Genomic DNA, 15,166 nt, shown 5'->3' on the forward strand with positions numbered 1-15,166 from the left:
ATTCAACTCAGATCATTAGAATAAAACAAATTTGAGAAAAAAAGGTATATGAAAGAAGAGAAGAAAAGAGAAAAGGTAGAGCGAAGGTAAAGGAAAAAGCGCGCAAGAGGAGAGGGGGTAGGGGAGCTCCAAGAAAAGGTTTAAGAGTTAAAGGTCTTATATTTGCGGTGTCCACTTTGACCGCCACGCTAACATACGTCGCAAAGAGAAAAACAAAAGGAAAAGAAAGAAACTGCCGAACAAGGAGGAGAAAGATTCTTTTGGCATGATTAAAATGCAAGCAAAAAACGAAAGAGGAAATAAAGAAAGACACGATTCCCGCACGTATGATTTAGACTCCGGTCAGATGAAACGGACGATGTATACTGAGGTCGTTCTACATGAGGCCACCGACCAATGCAGGGTGAGGGTCGAGAAAGGATAAAAGGCGGTCGTGTCGAAGGGGTGAGACTTCCAAAGTGGTATAAGCTCGTTGAAATGCAATTGTTGGTCATTGGTCGGAAACTTCGTTTATATCAGACCGCAGTTTCTGAGATTCTCTTGGATGATGATATCTGCAAAGTTTGTTAGTGTTAAGATTAACGAAGTCTGGATAGATGGGAATTGAGTTTACTCACCATTGACTGCTGCCATGACGAATTTGATTTGTGTGGTATCGGTAGCACAGGTAAAGTGGGTGTAGATTTGTTTTGTTTCTGACTGGTTGAGGGAGACAAATCTGTTCAGGATATAATCACATGCAGCCGCATAATCATCACCACCTATAACCAAGACAAACTTTAAGTTAGCGGAATTCTAAAAAGAACAAGCTTCTTTTTTTTTGTTTTAAAAGCGTAATACACATACCTTCGAAATCTGGGAAGTAGTTCTTCATGGGGGAGACGGGAAGCTTTTCTCTGAACCTATCAATCTTGTTCAAAAACAAAATGATCGAGGTCTTGATGAACCACCTGCTGTTGCAGATGGAATCGAACAATGTGAGAGCTTCCTGCATACGGTTGACAGTTTCATCTTCGAAAAGAAGCTGATCGTATTCGGAGATAGCAACCAAGAAAAGGATAGTTGTGACGTTCTCGAAGCAGTGGATCCACTTCTTTCGCTCGGAACGCTGACCACCGACGTCGAACATACGGTAAGTCAAATCCCCAATGACGAATGTAGTTTCGGTAATACCCAAGGTCTTGACACGAGACCTAAGGACGTCCTGATCGGAGGGAACGTAGTCCGGTGTGGCGATTCGCTCGACCGAGTCAAAGTAGTACTTAGCGGAATCATTGAGCTGGTACTCTCGCGATCGCTTGAAACACTCCTGGACACCTTGATCCTGCCAAAGAGCCCGGATAGCATTGCCAACTTCAGCTGGTAGCGAATCACCTTCGATCTGAGCAGGTTGCATAAAGATGGTCTGAACGTGGTATTCGGATCGAGAGTCGGACAATGGCAGCTCCAAAGTTTCCATAGCTTCGAGGATAACACGCATCGATTGAACGGTGTTGGAGAAAATGATTTCCTTGAAGCTCTCCTTTTCATCCCTGCTGTATCCACCTTCGTGGATAAGCTTCATCTGTTTTAAGATTGTGGACTTTCCGGATTCACCAGCACCTGTAGTCGGATCCAAGTTTAGCGATATATTTTCAAGATAGTGCTGGATTCAAACCCGGAACGTACCCAATAGCAACATTTTGATCTCGTTGCGTGCAAGCATCTTATCCTTCTGCAACTGAGCGTTGATTTCCTCATTTCTCTGCTTCCCCTCCTTTTCTTCGGTGGACATGCTGCAACCCATTTTGAAGGTGTTTGTTTAAAAAAATGCCAGCGGCAGAGGGTATCGGAAGTTTGGAAGTCGTTCGGAGTCAAGGAAACGGCTCGCGTTGAGGATGTTGCGATTCCAAATGATATATCTAGATTTCCCGAGTCAGTATGATCTGTCACTAGGAGTCAAGTCTGTCCAAAAAGCCACGACGGAGGGTGAATGAGCTCTTTAATGAACGAAACATGCAAAAAAAATTTTATCGAAATTCGCATGGGGTGGCTTTTTACATTATCTTGGAACGAAAAAGACAGCAAAAAGTTCCGACGATTCCTTCGGCTGTGTACACACACAAAAGCCAGAAAATCTGCCCGTAGATATCACGAAAGCGAAGTGATACGAAACGACCGAACAGTTGATGAACGAAATCGAAAGAGGAGGGGGATTCGGAAGACAGCCTCCTTCGTTATTTTGACTTTTTTAGGAACCGTCTTTCGAGATGACAGACAGAGACAAAATGACGATGGAAAAGCTGTAAGAAAGTATAGGCTTTTTGGAGATACTTTGGGAATGCCCGTGTCCGGCTGTCTTGCTAGCAACCTTGTTCGGACGCTTTCCCAGCCCTCCGACAAATAGGCTATGAGGACACAGATTGGGTAGCAAGGTGGGTCATGTTTCGCGTAAAAGGGTTATCCTGTACCGCTGCTTGACGGAACAAATCAAACACCAACCTTGAGAACAAGCTCTTACGGATTCGAGTCCGTCAGAATTGGGGAAACGCAAGCCTCGCCGATGTTTGACAAGGCAGGTAGAATCGATGCGAGTGATCTGATGATGACGAAGGTGCGGCAACCCGGGAAAGGGATGAAGATGTGTTTTTTTTTTTCTTTCCTCCCTCCCCTCTTTGCAGGCCGAGGCTTATAGAGGGTAATGATGAGGCGGGAACAGATTGGCGACAAGGAGGCGATAATCTGGTATGGGAAAGGTATGGATCTTGAATAGATGGGGGGTGTGTGAGAGTGTGTTGGGTTAGGTTGGGTTGGGGTGTTCAAGGAAATGGAAGGAGAAATGTGAAGAGAAATTGCAATGAAATTGAAAATGCGCCAGAACCAATCCAGGGCCAGCGCAAAACAGGGAAAACGGGGAAGACTCGGCTGGTTCAAAGGCAGACACGCCCGTGAAGAAATTATGTGCAAGATCGAGACTAAGAACCGCACCTTTTTTTTTCTTTTCTCTTTCGCTCTTTCACATCCAGGAGAGTTTTATTTCGTGATGGGCAATAGGGAATGGATAGTTTAGATGGACTCCAATGTGGATGTACGTGAATGTGAATGTGAATGTAGATGTGATGGAAGGAGGAGGGGGGAAAAGCCAGATGCGAAATACGAAATGCAAGGAAACACACAAAAAACACGAAAGGAGATAGTGCAAGCGATGCAATGGCGACACGAGGGCACCGTCGACGGCGATATCTAATAGTATCTAAACTGTTACCGTACCTAGTAGTGTAATGTAGTGGTGGTGGTGGACGATGCGACGTTCCCAAGAAGGTATACGAGTGTATTAATGTCGGTATCAAACGGAACGTGATTTGTTTCCGCGATCGAAGATGTTCAAGTTCAGGATATTATAATTCAATCGTCGTCGTTTACGGGTAATTTAATTAAAACTATCAGCCGGGTCGACGAGTTGGAGTTGGAGTTAGAGAGATTCGAAAAGGAACGTTTGGCGAATGGCAACGAAAGAATGAACAGGACAGGACAGCCAACAGACGAGATGAGATGAGACGAGACTAGATAGATAGATAGGGATAGGAGAGGGAGAAGAAGGGAGTAAAAGAGGAGAAGAAAGTGTGAAGAAGAAGAATAAGAAGAAGAAGTCAAGTCAAGTCAAGTCAGGTCAAGGCGATGGGATGGGATGGATGGATGGGAACGGGGTTTGACCAACTAGTACCTAATAACCAGAACCAGAACCAGAACCAGAACCAGGAATAGGAAGTATCTTCTTTCGGGGTGGTGGCATCGGCCCAAACCAAAACCTTCAGGATGATTTGTATGTACTGTCTGTAATATGATGGGAGAAGAGAAGGAGGGAAAGAAAAGAAAAGGAAATAGGAGTAAAACGGTGGTTTGAAAAAGAAATTCCCCAGACTAACTTGGAATACCCAGAACTTCTTCAAGGGAAGGGAAGAGAAGGCGAGAACAGGACAGGGGTTCTTGACTTTGCACATGTACCTCCACGCTAATTTTACCAGTGCCGGTACTTACTATTCTCAAAAACAAAAAAAAAGGGGAACCGAGATGGTCTTCCCAAGATCCCATACATACAGGTACATACTTCTTCAGAATATAGTTAAGTACCAAGTACTGTAAGTATGCATTGATCGATTCTGCAAAGGCAGGTCAGATGTAACAAAAAGGTATCGGTATCGGTACCCCTCCGTATCCAAACGTCAACTTTTGTCCGCTTCCAACGGTCTGTACGAAATCCCCGCCGCATGTACGTCTGTTCTGTTCTGTTCTGTTCTGCATGTATTATGTCACTTGTATGCGTAAATGTACCGGTACATGTACATACATGAGCCCAATCTCTGCTGTGGAGCTAGGAAAAAAAAAAAAAAAAAAAAAAAAAGTATTTTCGGAAATGGACGATTCAAAACCTAGTTGGTCGTGATCAATCAAGCTAATTAAGTAATTATCGATGCTATCATTATTACTATCATCATCGATCTAAGTTTTAATCTTGTAAAATACAATATATTGAGACATTGTCGCTTGTGCAATACCTGTTCGCGATAGCATACTATATATACTGTGTATCTACTACACTGACTACACGGTAAAGATACTTATTCACCATGCTGATGATCTTGCGATCTGGTTATAATATACTACACAGAATATTGATTAAAATGAACTCCTTCAAATAATCTTTTTATAGCTCCTCGATTTCCTGCCTACTTGTGGACCCGGATCTATGCAATGTCAGTGCAGTGCCGGACTCTCAGCCGAGTGGCTTCAAAAAGCCCATTAACCGAGAGATCCTCTCTTCGCTCGACCCCTTCTCTCGATCCCCCCATCCCATCATCGACAAGCGACTTCCCAGTCTTGATACTCACCAGCGACATCAAAATGTTTCGCATTGCCTCCAGCTTCACGTGTCTTGGTGGGTCCAAGCGGAAATGATGCTTGGAAAACGTGTTTGTTTTTAGTGACCATAATCTCATCGAACAGGCTGGATGCCTGCCCTTTTTCTTTTCTTTCCTCAAAATAAAATATGTATTTCCCCTACCCACCAGGTCAGAATTCACAAAACATCGAAATTTCCTCGCTTCGTTCCCAAAATGCTATGACCTGAGTTTGACTCGGACTAACTACTACCAACTAGTGCCGTGCTATGTGTGTGTGTGCGCCCTGGAATCGCCGCCGGAAAAAACTTCATGAGCCGAGCGACGGCGCGACCACATCTATTAAACAGGGGCGATGGGCTGCATCATACTAAGGCTCCTTTGGGATAGCCCTGGACGTCGACCCACTATCGTGCACCGTGAAACCTGCATTTTCTGGGTTTCTCCCGCCAAATCCAAAGATGTCTCGAGTCTCACCAGACTAGGCTGCCATTGGCAAGTCTCTATCTACACACAATTGCAATCAACTCCAATTCCTCCATATCGTTAAACTCAATAATATGATGTCTGCGGGAAGATTTCCAATTGTCTACTTTGTCTTCAAAGATGTCCAGTCACAGCCCGCGGCCAGAAGCATTGCAATCCTTTCCAAAGCCTCCCGATCCTCTCCTGTGAAACCCTAAAAGACAGGAGGACACAAGCCATGTCAGATTCTTGAAGGAATGGAAGGGTGTTGTGGCACCAAGCAAAAATTAGACAATCTGAGGCATACCTTCTCTTCTTCACAATCAATATCGATAACACCCACAACCTATAATCATTGTTTGGTTTCAATTGCCACTGATTAGCCTCCTTTTCCTCTTTCTTCTCGCAAGAACTTTGATATAAGGTATTATTGCATCTCTGCCATCTGTGCGGCAGAGCTCATGAAAGATAAAGAGCAAAAAAAGAACTGCCATCCCTGTACGACCAGGAAATTCCCCACCGGCAAAGGAAGTTTTCCCAAGCGTCCGAAGGTTGACAAGATGGAAGAAAAAAACGTGGCAGCCTCTGTCCAATCAATAAATGCATCCACCTGCAGGAACCAGACTTGTCTTTCCCGTTTCTTGCTCCTGTCAATATGTAAAATGTAAAATGAACTTACCTCACCATTGAATAATATCGGAACCACAATTTCACTTTTCGTGCTGCTATCACAGGCAACGTGGCTAACATCACTGTGCACGTCGTCCACGATCTGCGTTTCTGCCGTCCTTGCCGCTCTTCCGCAGACCCCTTTTCCCTCCCCAAAGATGTTATGGTTAGCTTCGAATTCAAAATATTGCAAATCCGGGGGAACATCAACGACTAAGTTTTTCTTGGTTTTTTTTTAGTTCTAAAAATGAACTTACCCCGTGAAAAGGATATCGTTTGACAAGCTACCTATTCCTCATGAAGAGCTATTCAGCAAAGAGACAACAATCTCCAACAACCTATTGAACAGGTTGTCGAACTTGTGCAATATCAAAAAGGAAATAAAGCCACAATTTAGCATCTACTAACCCTTCCTTGGAACGGTCCCAGAATCAAGTTATCCGGCCCATCTCGAACATAAAACCCTAAGTGGATCCCCCCCAAAAGTCAGCTTTCTCTCCCGAACTTTAAACCGACATGCACAATAAAGGAGCAAAAGGAACTGACCCGCCCAATTGACTCTATTCGAAGGTTCCGGCAAAGCCTTCAAGCCGTGCCAAAGTAAACTCGCGGCGTTCGCTAGGTTACTGTTTAAACAAGTTTTAGCCTTCCAGCTTATCACCAGCAGGAGCAGCCCCGTTTCATCTTGAGAGTAAGCTTCGGCAAGCTTAAACTTACCAGATCTTTAAACCCATTCACCAATTTTCCAAACGAAAGGGGTGGGTCGACATCAGCTCTTATGAAACACGTGATTCAAGTATAGATAATATCTTGAAGAAGTTATCAATGTTAATCGACAAGGACATACCCAGTTCTTCTGTCCATCCATTAGACTCTGTAACTGTTCAATAACTTGCTCGTAGGCATCTTGCTTGCTGACGTTGGCGCCAAAGTGTGTTGCATCCGCGTGGACCTATTAGAAAATGAGAAGGCTCTTAATATCGCCGTTACGAATATCCACCGAACATGCAGGATGCAGACTCGAGCAAACACCTGCAAATACAAGGGGTGGTCGGTCAAACAAACCATATTGGAAATTTTAAATAAAAATTAAAGTCGTCTATATAGTAGCTACGATAACAATGGATCAAATCGAATAAGATGAATAATGATAGAGTGAAACGGACCAGCGGACGGGAGTTTCTGGGAAAATGGTGCAATCTATATACCTAGTAATTGGTCCGTTCCCTTATCGTGCGCTAATGAACAATCCAATTGCTGCTGCACACGCTTAACAATTAATAGCCTGAACCTGCTCGCTTTTTTGCTAATCACACCCGATATCGCGATATGTAAGACAAAAGTTGCAAGCTGTAACTCAGTCTACATACATCCACACACCGAAAAAATGTCAAGATTTTTGGAAATCAACAGCTTTTATTTATAATATCATGCTCCTCGAGTCGTCAGTCCACCTTTCCACCGTAACCTTTCCACCTCTAAACCTCTCACTCAACTGCTGTATATGTCCTTTGGTATGGTATTACATTACGTACGCTTAAGCCTCAGCCCAAGAAATCGCCAACATGATGCCGGCACCGGCAGCCATCGCCAGCGCCTGCACTAACGATTTCTTCAACTCGAGTCCCCTATTCGGTCCGGTTTCCAAAAGCTCTGGGATCACACCGACGGTAGCAATATACAAGAAACCACCTGCATTTTTTTTGTCAGCATTTTATTTATTTTTTAAATAACACATGGTAGTGTTGATATAGGGGTATTTATTATAAATCTTACCGGCAGTGAACGGAAGGACCAGGTCACCAAGAGTAGCAGAGGTTCCGAAGAGGCCAGCGGCTCCTTCAGCACTCCCAGCGTCGCTGGATGGTGCGCTGTACTCCTGAATCCAGATACCAATGAATGTTCCCAAGAATGCGCCGATCTATAAAACCATGTTAGAAATAAATAAATAAATATATCGTAAAGTTTAGAGGGAAGGGATGATGCATACCGCTGCGACAAATTGTGCTGCAATGGCCTGTCCCTTCGTGAAACCTCCCTGGATCAACAAGGCGAAATCGCCAACTTCGTGTGGAATCTGTGACTTTGTTAATACATATCCCCAAATTTACACATCTGAATGCGATATTACCTCGTGGAAGAACACGGCGACAGTGGTGGTGGCACCAATAGTCGGTCCGGCATAGAAAGAAGCCGCAATAGCCAAACCGTCGGTGATATTATGGGAAAACTATTCGAATAAGTTAGCGCCTAAATTTCCAGACCTAATAGACCATTCATCCCGTAACCTACATCGGCACTATCAAAAGAACCAATATATTAGCAAAAGAAACTCCGAATATCGATCCCTTAGTATAAAAATCTACTTACGCCATATTAAGGTACGAAGAAACCTTAATCGACATCCCCGGAGTCTTCTCTTCAGTCTTCGCAACCGCAGAATCTCCCTTCTCATCCCTTCCTTTCCTCTGCCTCAATTCTCCAGACTTTTCAGCCAATGCAGTCGATGTACCCTCCGTATGGCCGTGATCGTGACCATGAGAATGCGAATGACCATCCCCACCACCGGCAGCAATTCGCATACCCTTATCCAGAACAATAAAAGCCACGAACCCAACCATGATAGCTAATCCCAACAGAGTATTTCGCTTCTCCTCAACCATAACAAAGCGGACACGCTCCTCATGGACTTCGCCCATAAACGTCTGAGGCATCAAGTGGAAGAAGACATCTCCAAGAAGACCACCGACCGCAAAGGCCACCATAACCGTCAAACTCGCGGGATCGATATTAGCGGGAACGAGTGCTAGAATAAAGTCTATTTCGTCATCCAAACTAGTCAGTCAAACACATTCTTTCAGATTCTTATTCATCCTTTTTATATCAATCCAAAACGATATATCGATAATCACATACTCGGAGGTCCAGAGATATAAGCGGTAGCAAGTAAAGCATTGACAGCAGGCGATCCGGGGAACAATATCGCAAACAATTGCTTAGTCCAACTCTCGTGCGTCGGCGCACCTTGTACCTTACGGAAGTTGAGTTCTTGGACTACTTCGCATGTCTATACATATATAAAAAAATAATATAAGATAAAAAATATATTAGAAAAATTTCGTTAACCTTTCATACTCCACGCGAACAAACTATTACAATCATACACAAGAAGAGAAAAATAAATATTATAATACCTGTAATTGGTCATCAATCTCCTGTAGCGATAGCTCCCTCGGGTTATCCAACCATTCCTGCTTATACGCCGATACCGTATAAACCGTCCCCAGGGCCAGTAAAAGCCAAAATGCGCGTATCACGCGGCGATTGAGTAGTTGGAATAGCGCCATTGTCGTCAAACACACCCTGTCTCTACTATCAATTCCCTTTTTTTAATATCTCTTTTCAATTCAAGTAGGTAATCCAAGGCGCAAAGGGGATGTTGTTGGTAAGTTTTTTTAAATTTCGGAGTGGGATATAACACGGCGCCCTCGTCTCGCTGTGGACACGGTAACGGATGCGGCTTCGCGTTGACCTGATGGGTCTTGGCAAGAGATATAACCTTGTCGAATCCGTTATGTCCGACATCACAGTTCTTGCTTGCACTTGTACTTGTACCTCAACATGTACCTGTACCTAAAAAAAAAAAACACAAACGATCCGGTCTTTTGGACATGCATGGTCCGGATAGTTACCAGGTTATCGAGGGATCCTAGACGTCCTAAGTTAGACCCGTCCGAGCGTTTCATGATTCAAGCCGATCTTGGGAAAAACCAGGTCCAGACTCGATATGGTATCTGGTATACGAGCGCCACAAAAAAACAGGAACCCAGGCAGCCCTGGATGGGAGGATGGGCGATTTCAGGTGATTTTCCTGAATGCGCATGTATTGTACTTACCTCGGACGAGGACTTTTTTTTTCTTGAACAGTTCAAATCCTTTCGGGATCGCATGCACGCGGGATGAGAAGCCTTTCAGCTGCTGATTTCGGATAGCGGGGTTCCTTTCACAGGCGCTTCCATTCCAATCGCAGAAATACCACATACCTTAAACATCAAAACTATCTCCAAAGCTCACTAGGTAAATCTATAGAACGTAAACTTTAGTATTCAAAGTATCTAAACAAAAAAAAAGATGGCTCCAGAATTACCATCGAGTTGCTGTATGAGAGGTATTACCAAGAATCTCCAAGTCCCAAAGCTGTCTATAGCCTTCCCAATATACCCCCCCTCCCTTCAAAAACGCGACCATAACATTATCCCCACCAACTAAAATCTCACGCACAGGTTCCCTCCATACCGGCAATCCAACCGGGACCGAAGAAACAATCCACAACCTCCCCACCTACGTCGCCCAACCAGAAAACAGTAATGGAACCGTAAACGGAACAATAGTAATAATCCCCGACGTCTTCGGTTGGGACCTGATCAATCTCCGACTGCTGGCAGATAGTTATGCGAAACGAGGTAACTTTAGGGTCTTGATGCCTGATGTACACTTTGGAGATGCGTTTGCGAAGGATAGTCTTGATGTAGCGTTCCCACTGAAGGGATTTGAACCGCCATGGTATAAAAGACTGTAAGTTTTTTTTTTATTTATTTTTTATTTATTTTTAAAAAGAAAACACATTTAAAAGTATAATATTTGGTTGTTTGTGTATCATTGGAATGCGCATTGGAATGAACCTTATTAATTGATATAAAACATATATATATAAAAAAAGATTGACAATGGCCTTTTCATTCCCCAAATTCCTACTATGGTTCTGGACACACAGGAAATCCGTCTCCCTCCCCATAATCACCAAGTTCTTCAAATCCCTTCGTGAGGAACTCAATTCCACACCTGGTGGTGGTGGTGGGAAACTCGGTGTGATCGGATTCTGCTGGGGTGGCAGGCATGCCATACTGATGAATCCCTACGTGGATGCTATATACTCCGCCCATCCCAGCTTTTTAAAGGTACCTGCCGAAGTTGAGGCGGTAACGAAACCCATCTCGTTCGCCGTGGGCGATAAAGATATCGTTTTACCCATGAAGCAGGTGGAGAGGATTAAGGGGATTTTGAAGAAGAAGGAGGGGTTGGATTCTGAGGTGGTTGTCTATGAGGGCATGGAGCATTGTAAGTGGGCCTTTTCTTTATATCTCTACGTATATTCGTCTCTCTCATTTTCTAATGAATTATGTTACAATTAAAGCGTTTGCCGTTCGAGGAAACCCTGCAATCGAAGCTACAAAGAAAGGACTGGAAGGAAGTGAAACACAGGCAGTAGAATGGTTCATTAAACATCTGGCTTAAGGAATATTTTTGGTAAATGTGGATATATTGAAAAGAGTATCTCTCTAGAGTAGTGTAAGTACAGGTAAATTTGAAGGATGTGTAAGGATATATTGAAAAAATAGATATAAGAAAATACCATAGCCAAATTTAGATTAGGCTACGATTGTTCATACAGGAAATGGTATATTGACGTAATAGGTCGTAGAATAATATCGTGAAGCATCTCATCGTAATTGGTCATGAAGAACAAAATGAAATCGTCACGTGGGTATCAAGATTATGTTACAAGGCCTTTGAAAGCAAAGTATCTGGCGCCTGCTGTATGAAAAAAGAGAAAGTAGTACAAGAAGGGTATAGAGAACCAAAGCTCTTAAACATAAATCAACTTTTTTTTTTTTTTTTGGAAAGCCATCATCAGGCTCTTGCAACTAGCAATGCAAATCCTCTCCGTGGACCTGCTGCCTGAGAGACTTCATGGCTCTGGTAAATTGTTGCAGTTTGGTAAGATCGTCGTCAGGACTAGATGGGAGGAAAGGGGAAAGAACGGTGTCGATCCTTCCCTCGATAATTTCCGATAGATGGTTGAGATAACTTGCATCTGGAGTATCTTCTGGGATCGAAGCAATAGAGCCGCTTCTCATGCGGCTGGTGGCCCTGCTAGCGTTATCGCGGTCCCGGGGAAACGCTAGCCGTCCTATTTCCATCTTGCGAAAAACAAAGCACTTTCGGTCTAGACTCCAGACAAATTTGGGTGGATACTTGGTCATGGCTCGGTAAACTGAAACCTCCTTGACGAAAGACCGGTACTTTTTGAAATCTAGTAGGATCGGTGGTTGCCTACTAGATTTGTCGCTTGTTGGTGATGTTGGAGGCCGATATAAACTAGCCTCGATTTGAGAGTCGACATGGATCTTCGAGGCATCGCTATATCTAGAGCTTGCGTTTGTAGATTGGTTGAGGATTGTCGCAACTGCTTTGATAAAAAATAGGAAATAAGGAATCGCAAAATCCTTGCATTGCGAAAAGAAGCTGACATAAGTTGATTGGTCGAGGAGGGCCCGGAGTTCAGAGAACTCTCTAATCCTCTCAATTGGAACGCAATCCCAGGTCTTTTCCAGGCTGATAATAGTATCAACAGCGAGGGCCTCAACTATTACAAGGCAGGATTGCAAATTTCCTTGATCTCTCAGCAGCAAGGCTAGATGGATCAGGCTTGAAATAAGGTCGGCGCGATCTTCGAACTTTGTCATCGCCAGAACTTCATGCTGAATCCAGAACTTGAAATTGGCGGATCTTCGCAGGAGTCTGTTGACCCTCTCAACAACACTGTCGGTGGAAGCCTCATCAGCGTAAGGAACTTCGCACTCCCAACTCCATGAGTTTTGCTCTTCGCTCGTTTGTGACATCCACCATAAACTGACGGTTCGGGTGTGCGATGCGTCCCGAAACAAAATGAGATCGACTGCTGTGAGATACTGTGCGACCTCTAGCATGATGTTCTCATCGCCGAAAAAGAGTTTTAGATTCTCGGGAAACGAGGAAGACGCCACGTTCTCGATCGAATCATTCAACTTCTTGGCCTCTTCCACAGCATTCTGGAAATTCTGAAGCTTATCCTTCATCAAAGAATAAGCTTGAGTGAGACGAACGGCATATTGCGTATGTCCCCAGCATGAAACTTCTGCCAGAAATATGAGAAGTATCTCCCTCGTTGCTTCAGCTTCGAATATATCTTCTGGCTGCGTCCGAAGCCACTTCTCAATTACCGCAAGGATCCTCTCTTGGATCCTTGAATTCACGTTCCTGAAGTGGGTTGTAAGCCCTTTGAGAAGGAACAAAGGTGAAGTGAACAGGATAGATGCACGGATAAATATATCGGCAAAGTTCTCATCATCTGCGGTTTCAAACGAAGCGCAGAGTTCCATCATCAGATAATCCAATGTGCCTGAAACGACGAGGATTTTGCCATCCTCTTGTTCGAGTACGAGGTGGTCGCATCCGTCGCCATCTTTGAGATGGTGGACTTCATTTTCGCGAATAACTCTGGAGCTCCCGAATCTAACTTTGTTGAATGTCCCTGCGGAGGTAGAGAGTTGCGCCTCTTCGGGGATTGGGATCTGGCGCACAGGTATAAAATTTTCTGTAGACATTTGTCGAGTTTCGATCTCTTTCGGGAACCCTAGCGGATCTTGCTTTGATGAGAAGGAAAGACGGGAAAACGGTCGGTCTGCGGAGAGACTCATAGAATCCCGAGAAAATCTCTTTAAACTAGTCCTTCGCCTTCTAAGGTTGCGAGTTCCGAGTCCAGATAGATTTTTGAAGTCCCCAAAGTAGTCATCGTCCGAAGAGTCATCGTCGAAGGCGCTGACCGGAGCACTATTCGTAGTTATAGAACATATGGGCTGAAGATTTTCCAATGAAGAGACGGCGGAAGCCATTGAGTACTGTGTTTCTTCCACATATGTCTGAGTGCTGAGAGAGCTTGTCGCTTGTTGCGTGATGCTGCTATGAAGATATGGGTTGTTTTTGATAATCTTGCTCTCTGAAGAAGACCTTGTGAAAGTTTTTCGAGGGAAAACGCCCAGTGTGCTTTTTACTTTTAAGCTTGCTTTCTTACTAGGTTTGTCGGCCTTGTTTTTCTGACTATGATTCACCGACGAAACGGCCGTGGATAGGTTTTCGGGCCGTTGATTGACGGATGCTTTGTGCGGAAACCCCAAGGCATTCGCAATCATCACGACCGGCATAACCATGTCCCGTACATCGTACGCGACCTGAGAAGGGCTGGAAAAACTTGGCTCTGCAAAGCTAGCTAGCTGAAACAGAGGAAGTCCTTTATTCTTCGTTCTTGTCTCTTCCGCAGAGCGCCGTGCTCGCGGAGGCTTGGGGAAGAACTGCCTTGGGTTTTCAAACAACCCAGTAGCTATCGGGCTGAGCTCAGGACTCGACTGAGGTACAGATATAATTGGGCGGCTTATATTGGTCGGGCTTATAGCTCCATCTGACGAAAAATCATCAACTATAGATACTGACAATGATGCTGTGGAATCCGTTGAGGAGTTTCGAGTATGGCGATTTGAGAAACTTCGTGGTGGCGACCATTCTTGTTTGAGATTTGGGCTATCTGAAGATCCTAGGAACTGATGGGGTGGGTCTTGAGGCCTCTGCGGTGTTCGAGGCGGTGTCAAATGACGTATACTGCGTTTCAACTCCTCTATTCTCCTAGCCTCCTCTTCTTCACGAAGCTTCTTTGAATTCGACGGAGGAGTAAGTATCCCGAAGCTTCCCAAGTACGAGGAAATACTTTGAGCAACAGATGTGTGAATTGGCGTCGATGGGGCTTTTGCCCTTTCCTGCTTATATTCCGCAACTTCTTCATTAAAGTTTTCAGAATTCTCACTTGAGCGCCTAATGGGATTATCCCGAGATAGCATTGGGGTCTTTTGAAAGCTCTCAGATCGGTTGAGGCTATGGTCAGTATCTTCATAACCACGACTAAGCTCAAGCCTGAGCTCTTTGGCGTTGAGCTTCCGTCTGTCTGTAAAAGATAGCTTCGGTTCTAGTTCATACTCTTGCTCAAGATGATGTTCCTGTTGTTGGGGATTTTTGGGGGATCTATCCCGGGACGAGTTTGTCCCTAGAATTTTGAATAAAACTGTTGATGATGGTGACATGATTCCTACTTGATTTTGAGAGTGTTCTTTCTCATGTGTTCCGTTGGTGGTTGGAAATATATCGCTTTGTGCAAGTTCTGCAGATTTAGTTATGGATGCAATAAAATCTTCTTCCACAAGCTGTACTGCTATCGGACCGGGATAGCTTGTCTAGTAGAACCATTGTAGAAGGAAAATTCAGATTAAATTAAATTAGCTTGAAAG

General features: G+C 44.2%; 6 protein-coding genes across 6 annotated transcripts; 2 read left to right on the forward strand and 4 right to left on the reverse strand.

The window, feature by feature from the left end:
- Positions 1-510: 510 nt before the first annotated feature.
- On the reverse strand, positions 511-1,786 carry AOL_s00075g181 (uncharacterized protein; the record flags this gene model as incomplete). The annotated part of the gene is made up of 4 exons (XM_011122492.1): positions 511-554; positions 618-761; positions 847-1,602; positions 1,669-1,786. The coding sequence occupies 4 exons, from the start codon at positions 1,784-1,786 to the stop codon at positions 511-513; spliced, it is 1,062 nt and encodes a 353-aa protein (XP_011120794.1).
- Positions 1,787-6,404: 4,618 nt separating this feature from the next.
- Positions 6,405-7,079, reverse strand: AOL_s00075g182 (uncharacterized protein; the record flags this gene model as incomplete). The annotated part of the gene is made up of 5 exons (XM_011122493.1): positions 6,405-6,475; positions 6,558-6,637; positions 6,729-6,733; positions 6,859-6,963; positions 7,077-7,079. The coding sequence occupies 5 exons, from the start codon at positions 7,077-7,079 to the stop codon at positions 6,405-6,407; spliced, it is 264 nt and encodes an 87-aa protein (XP_011120795.1).
- A 469-nt stretch (positions 7,080-7,548) lies between these two features.
- AOL_s00075g183 (uncharacterized protein) lies at positions 7,549-9,358 on the reverse strand (the record flags this gene model as incomplete). The annotated part of the gene is made up of 8 exons (XM_011122494.1): positions 7,549-7,703; positions 7,788-7,932; positions 8,002-8,088; positions 8,143-8,241; positions 8,304-8,310; positions 8,382-8,829; positions 8,928-9,078; positions 9,206-9,358. 8 exons carry the CDS (start codon positions 9,356-9,358, stop codon positions 7,549-7,551), a joined length of 1,245 nt encoding a protein of 414 aa, XP_011120796.1.
- Positions 9,359-10,142: 784 nt separating this feature from the next.
- AOL_s00075g184 (uncharacterized protein) lies at positions 10,143-10,590 on the forward strand (the record flags this gene model as incomplete). Its single annotated transcript, XM_011122495.1, has 2 exons — positions 10,143-10,179; positions 10,295-10,590. The coding sequence occupies 2 exons, from the start codon at positions 10,143-10,145 to the stop codon at positions 10,588-10,590; spliced, it is 333 nt and encodes a 110-aa protein (XP_011120797.1).
- Positions 10,591-10,738: 148 nt separating this feature from the next.
- On the forward strand, positions 10,739-11,306 carry AOL_s00075g185 (uncharacterized protein; the record flags this gene model as incomplete). Its single annotated transcript, XM_011122496.1, has 2 exons — positions 10,739-11,129; positions 11,206-11,306. 2 exons carry the CDS (start codon positions 10,739-10,741, stop codon positions 11,304-11,306), a joined length of 492 nt encoding a protein of 163 aa, XP_011120798.1.
- A 410-nt stretch (positions 11,307-11,716) lies between these two features.
- Positions 11,717-14,962, reverse strand: AOL_s00075g186 (uncharacterized protein; the record flags this gene model as incomplete). The annotated part of the gene is made up of 1 exon (XM_011122497.1): positions 11,717-14,962. The coding sequence occupies one exon, from the start codon at positions 14,960-14,962 to the stop codon at positions 11,717-11,719; it is 3,246 nt and encodes a 1,081-aa protein (XP_011120799.1).
- Between the last annotated feature and the right edge of the window lie 204 nt (positions 14,963-15,166).

This window comes from Orbilia oligospora, assembly GCF_000225545.1.
Source record: "Orbilia oligospora ATCC 24927 unplaced genomic scaffold scaffold00075, whole genome shotgun sequence".
Classification (NCBI taxonomy): domain Eukaryota; kingdom Fungi; phylum Ascomycota; class Orbiliomycetes; order Orbiliales; family Orbiliaceae; genus Orbilia; species Orbilia oligospora.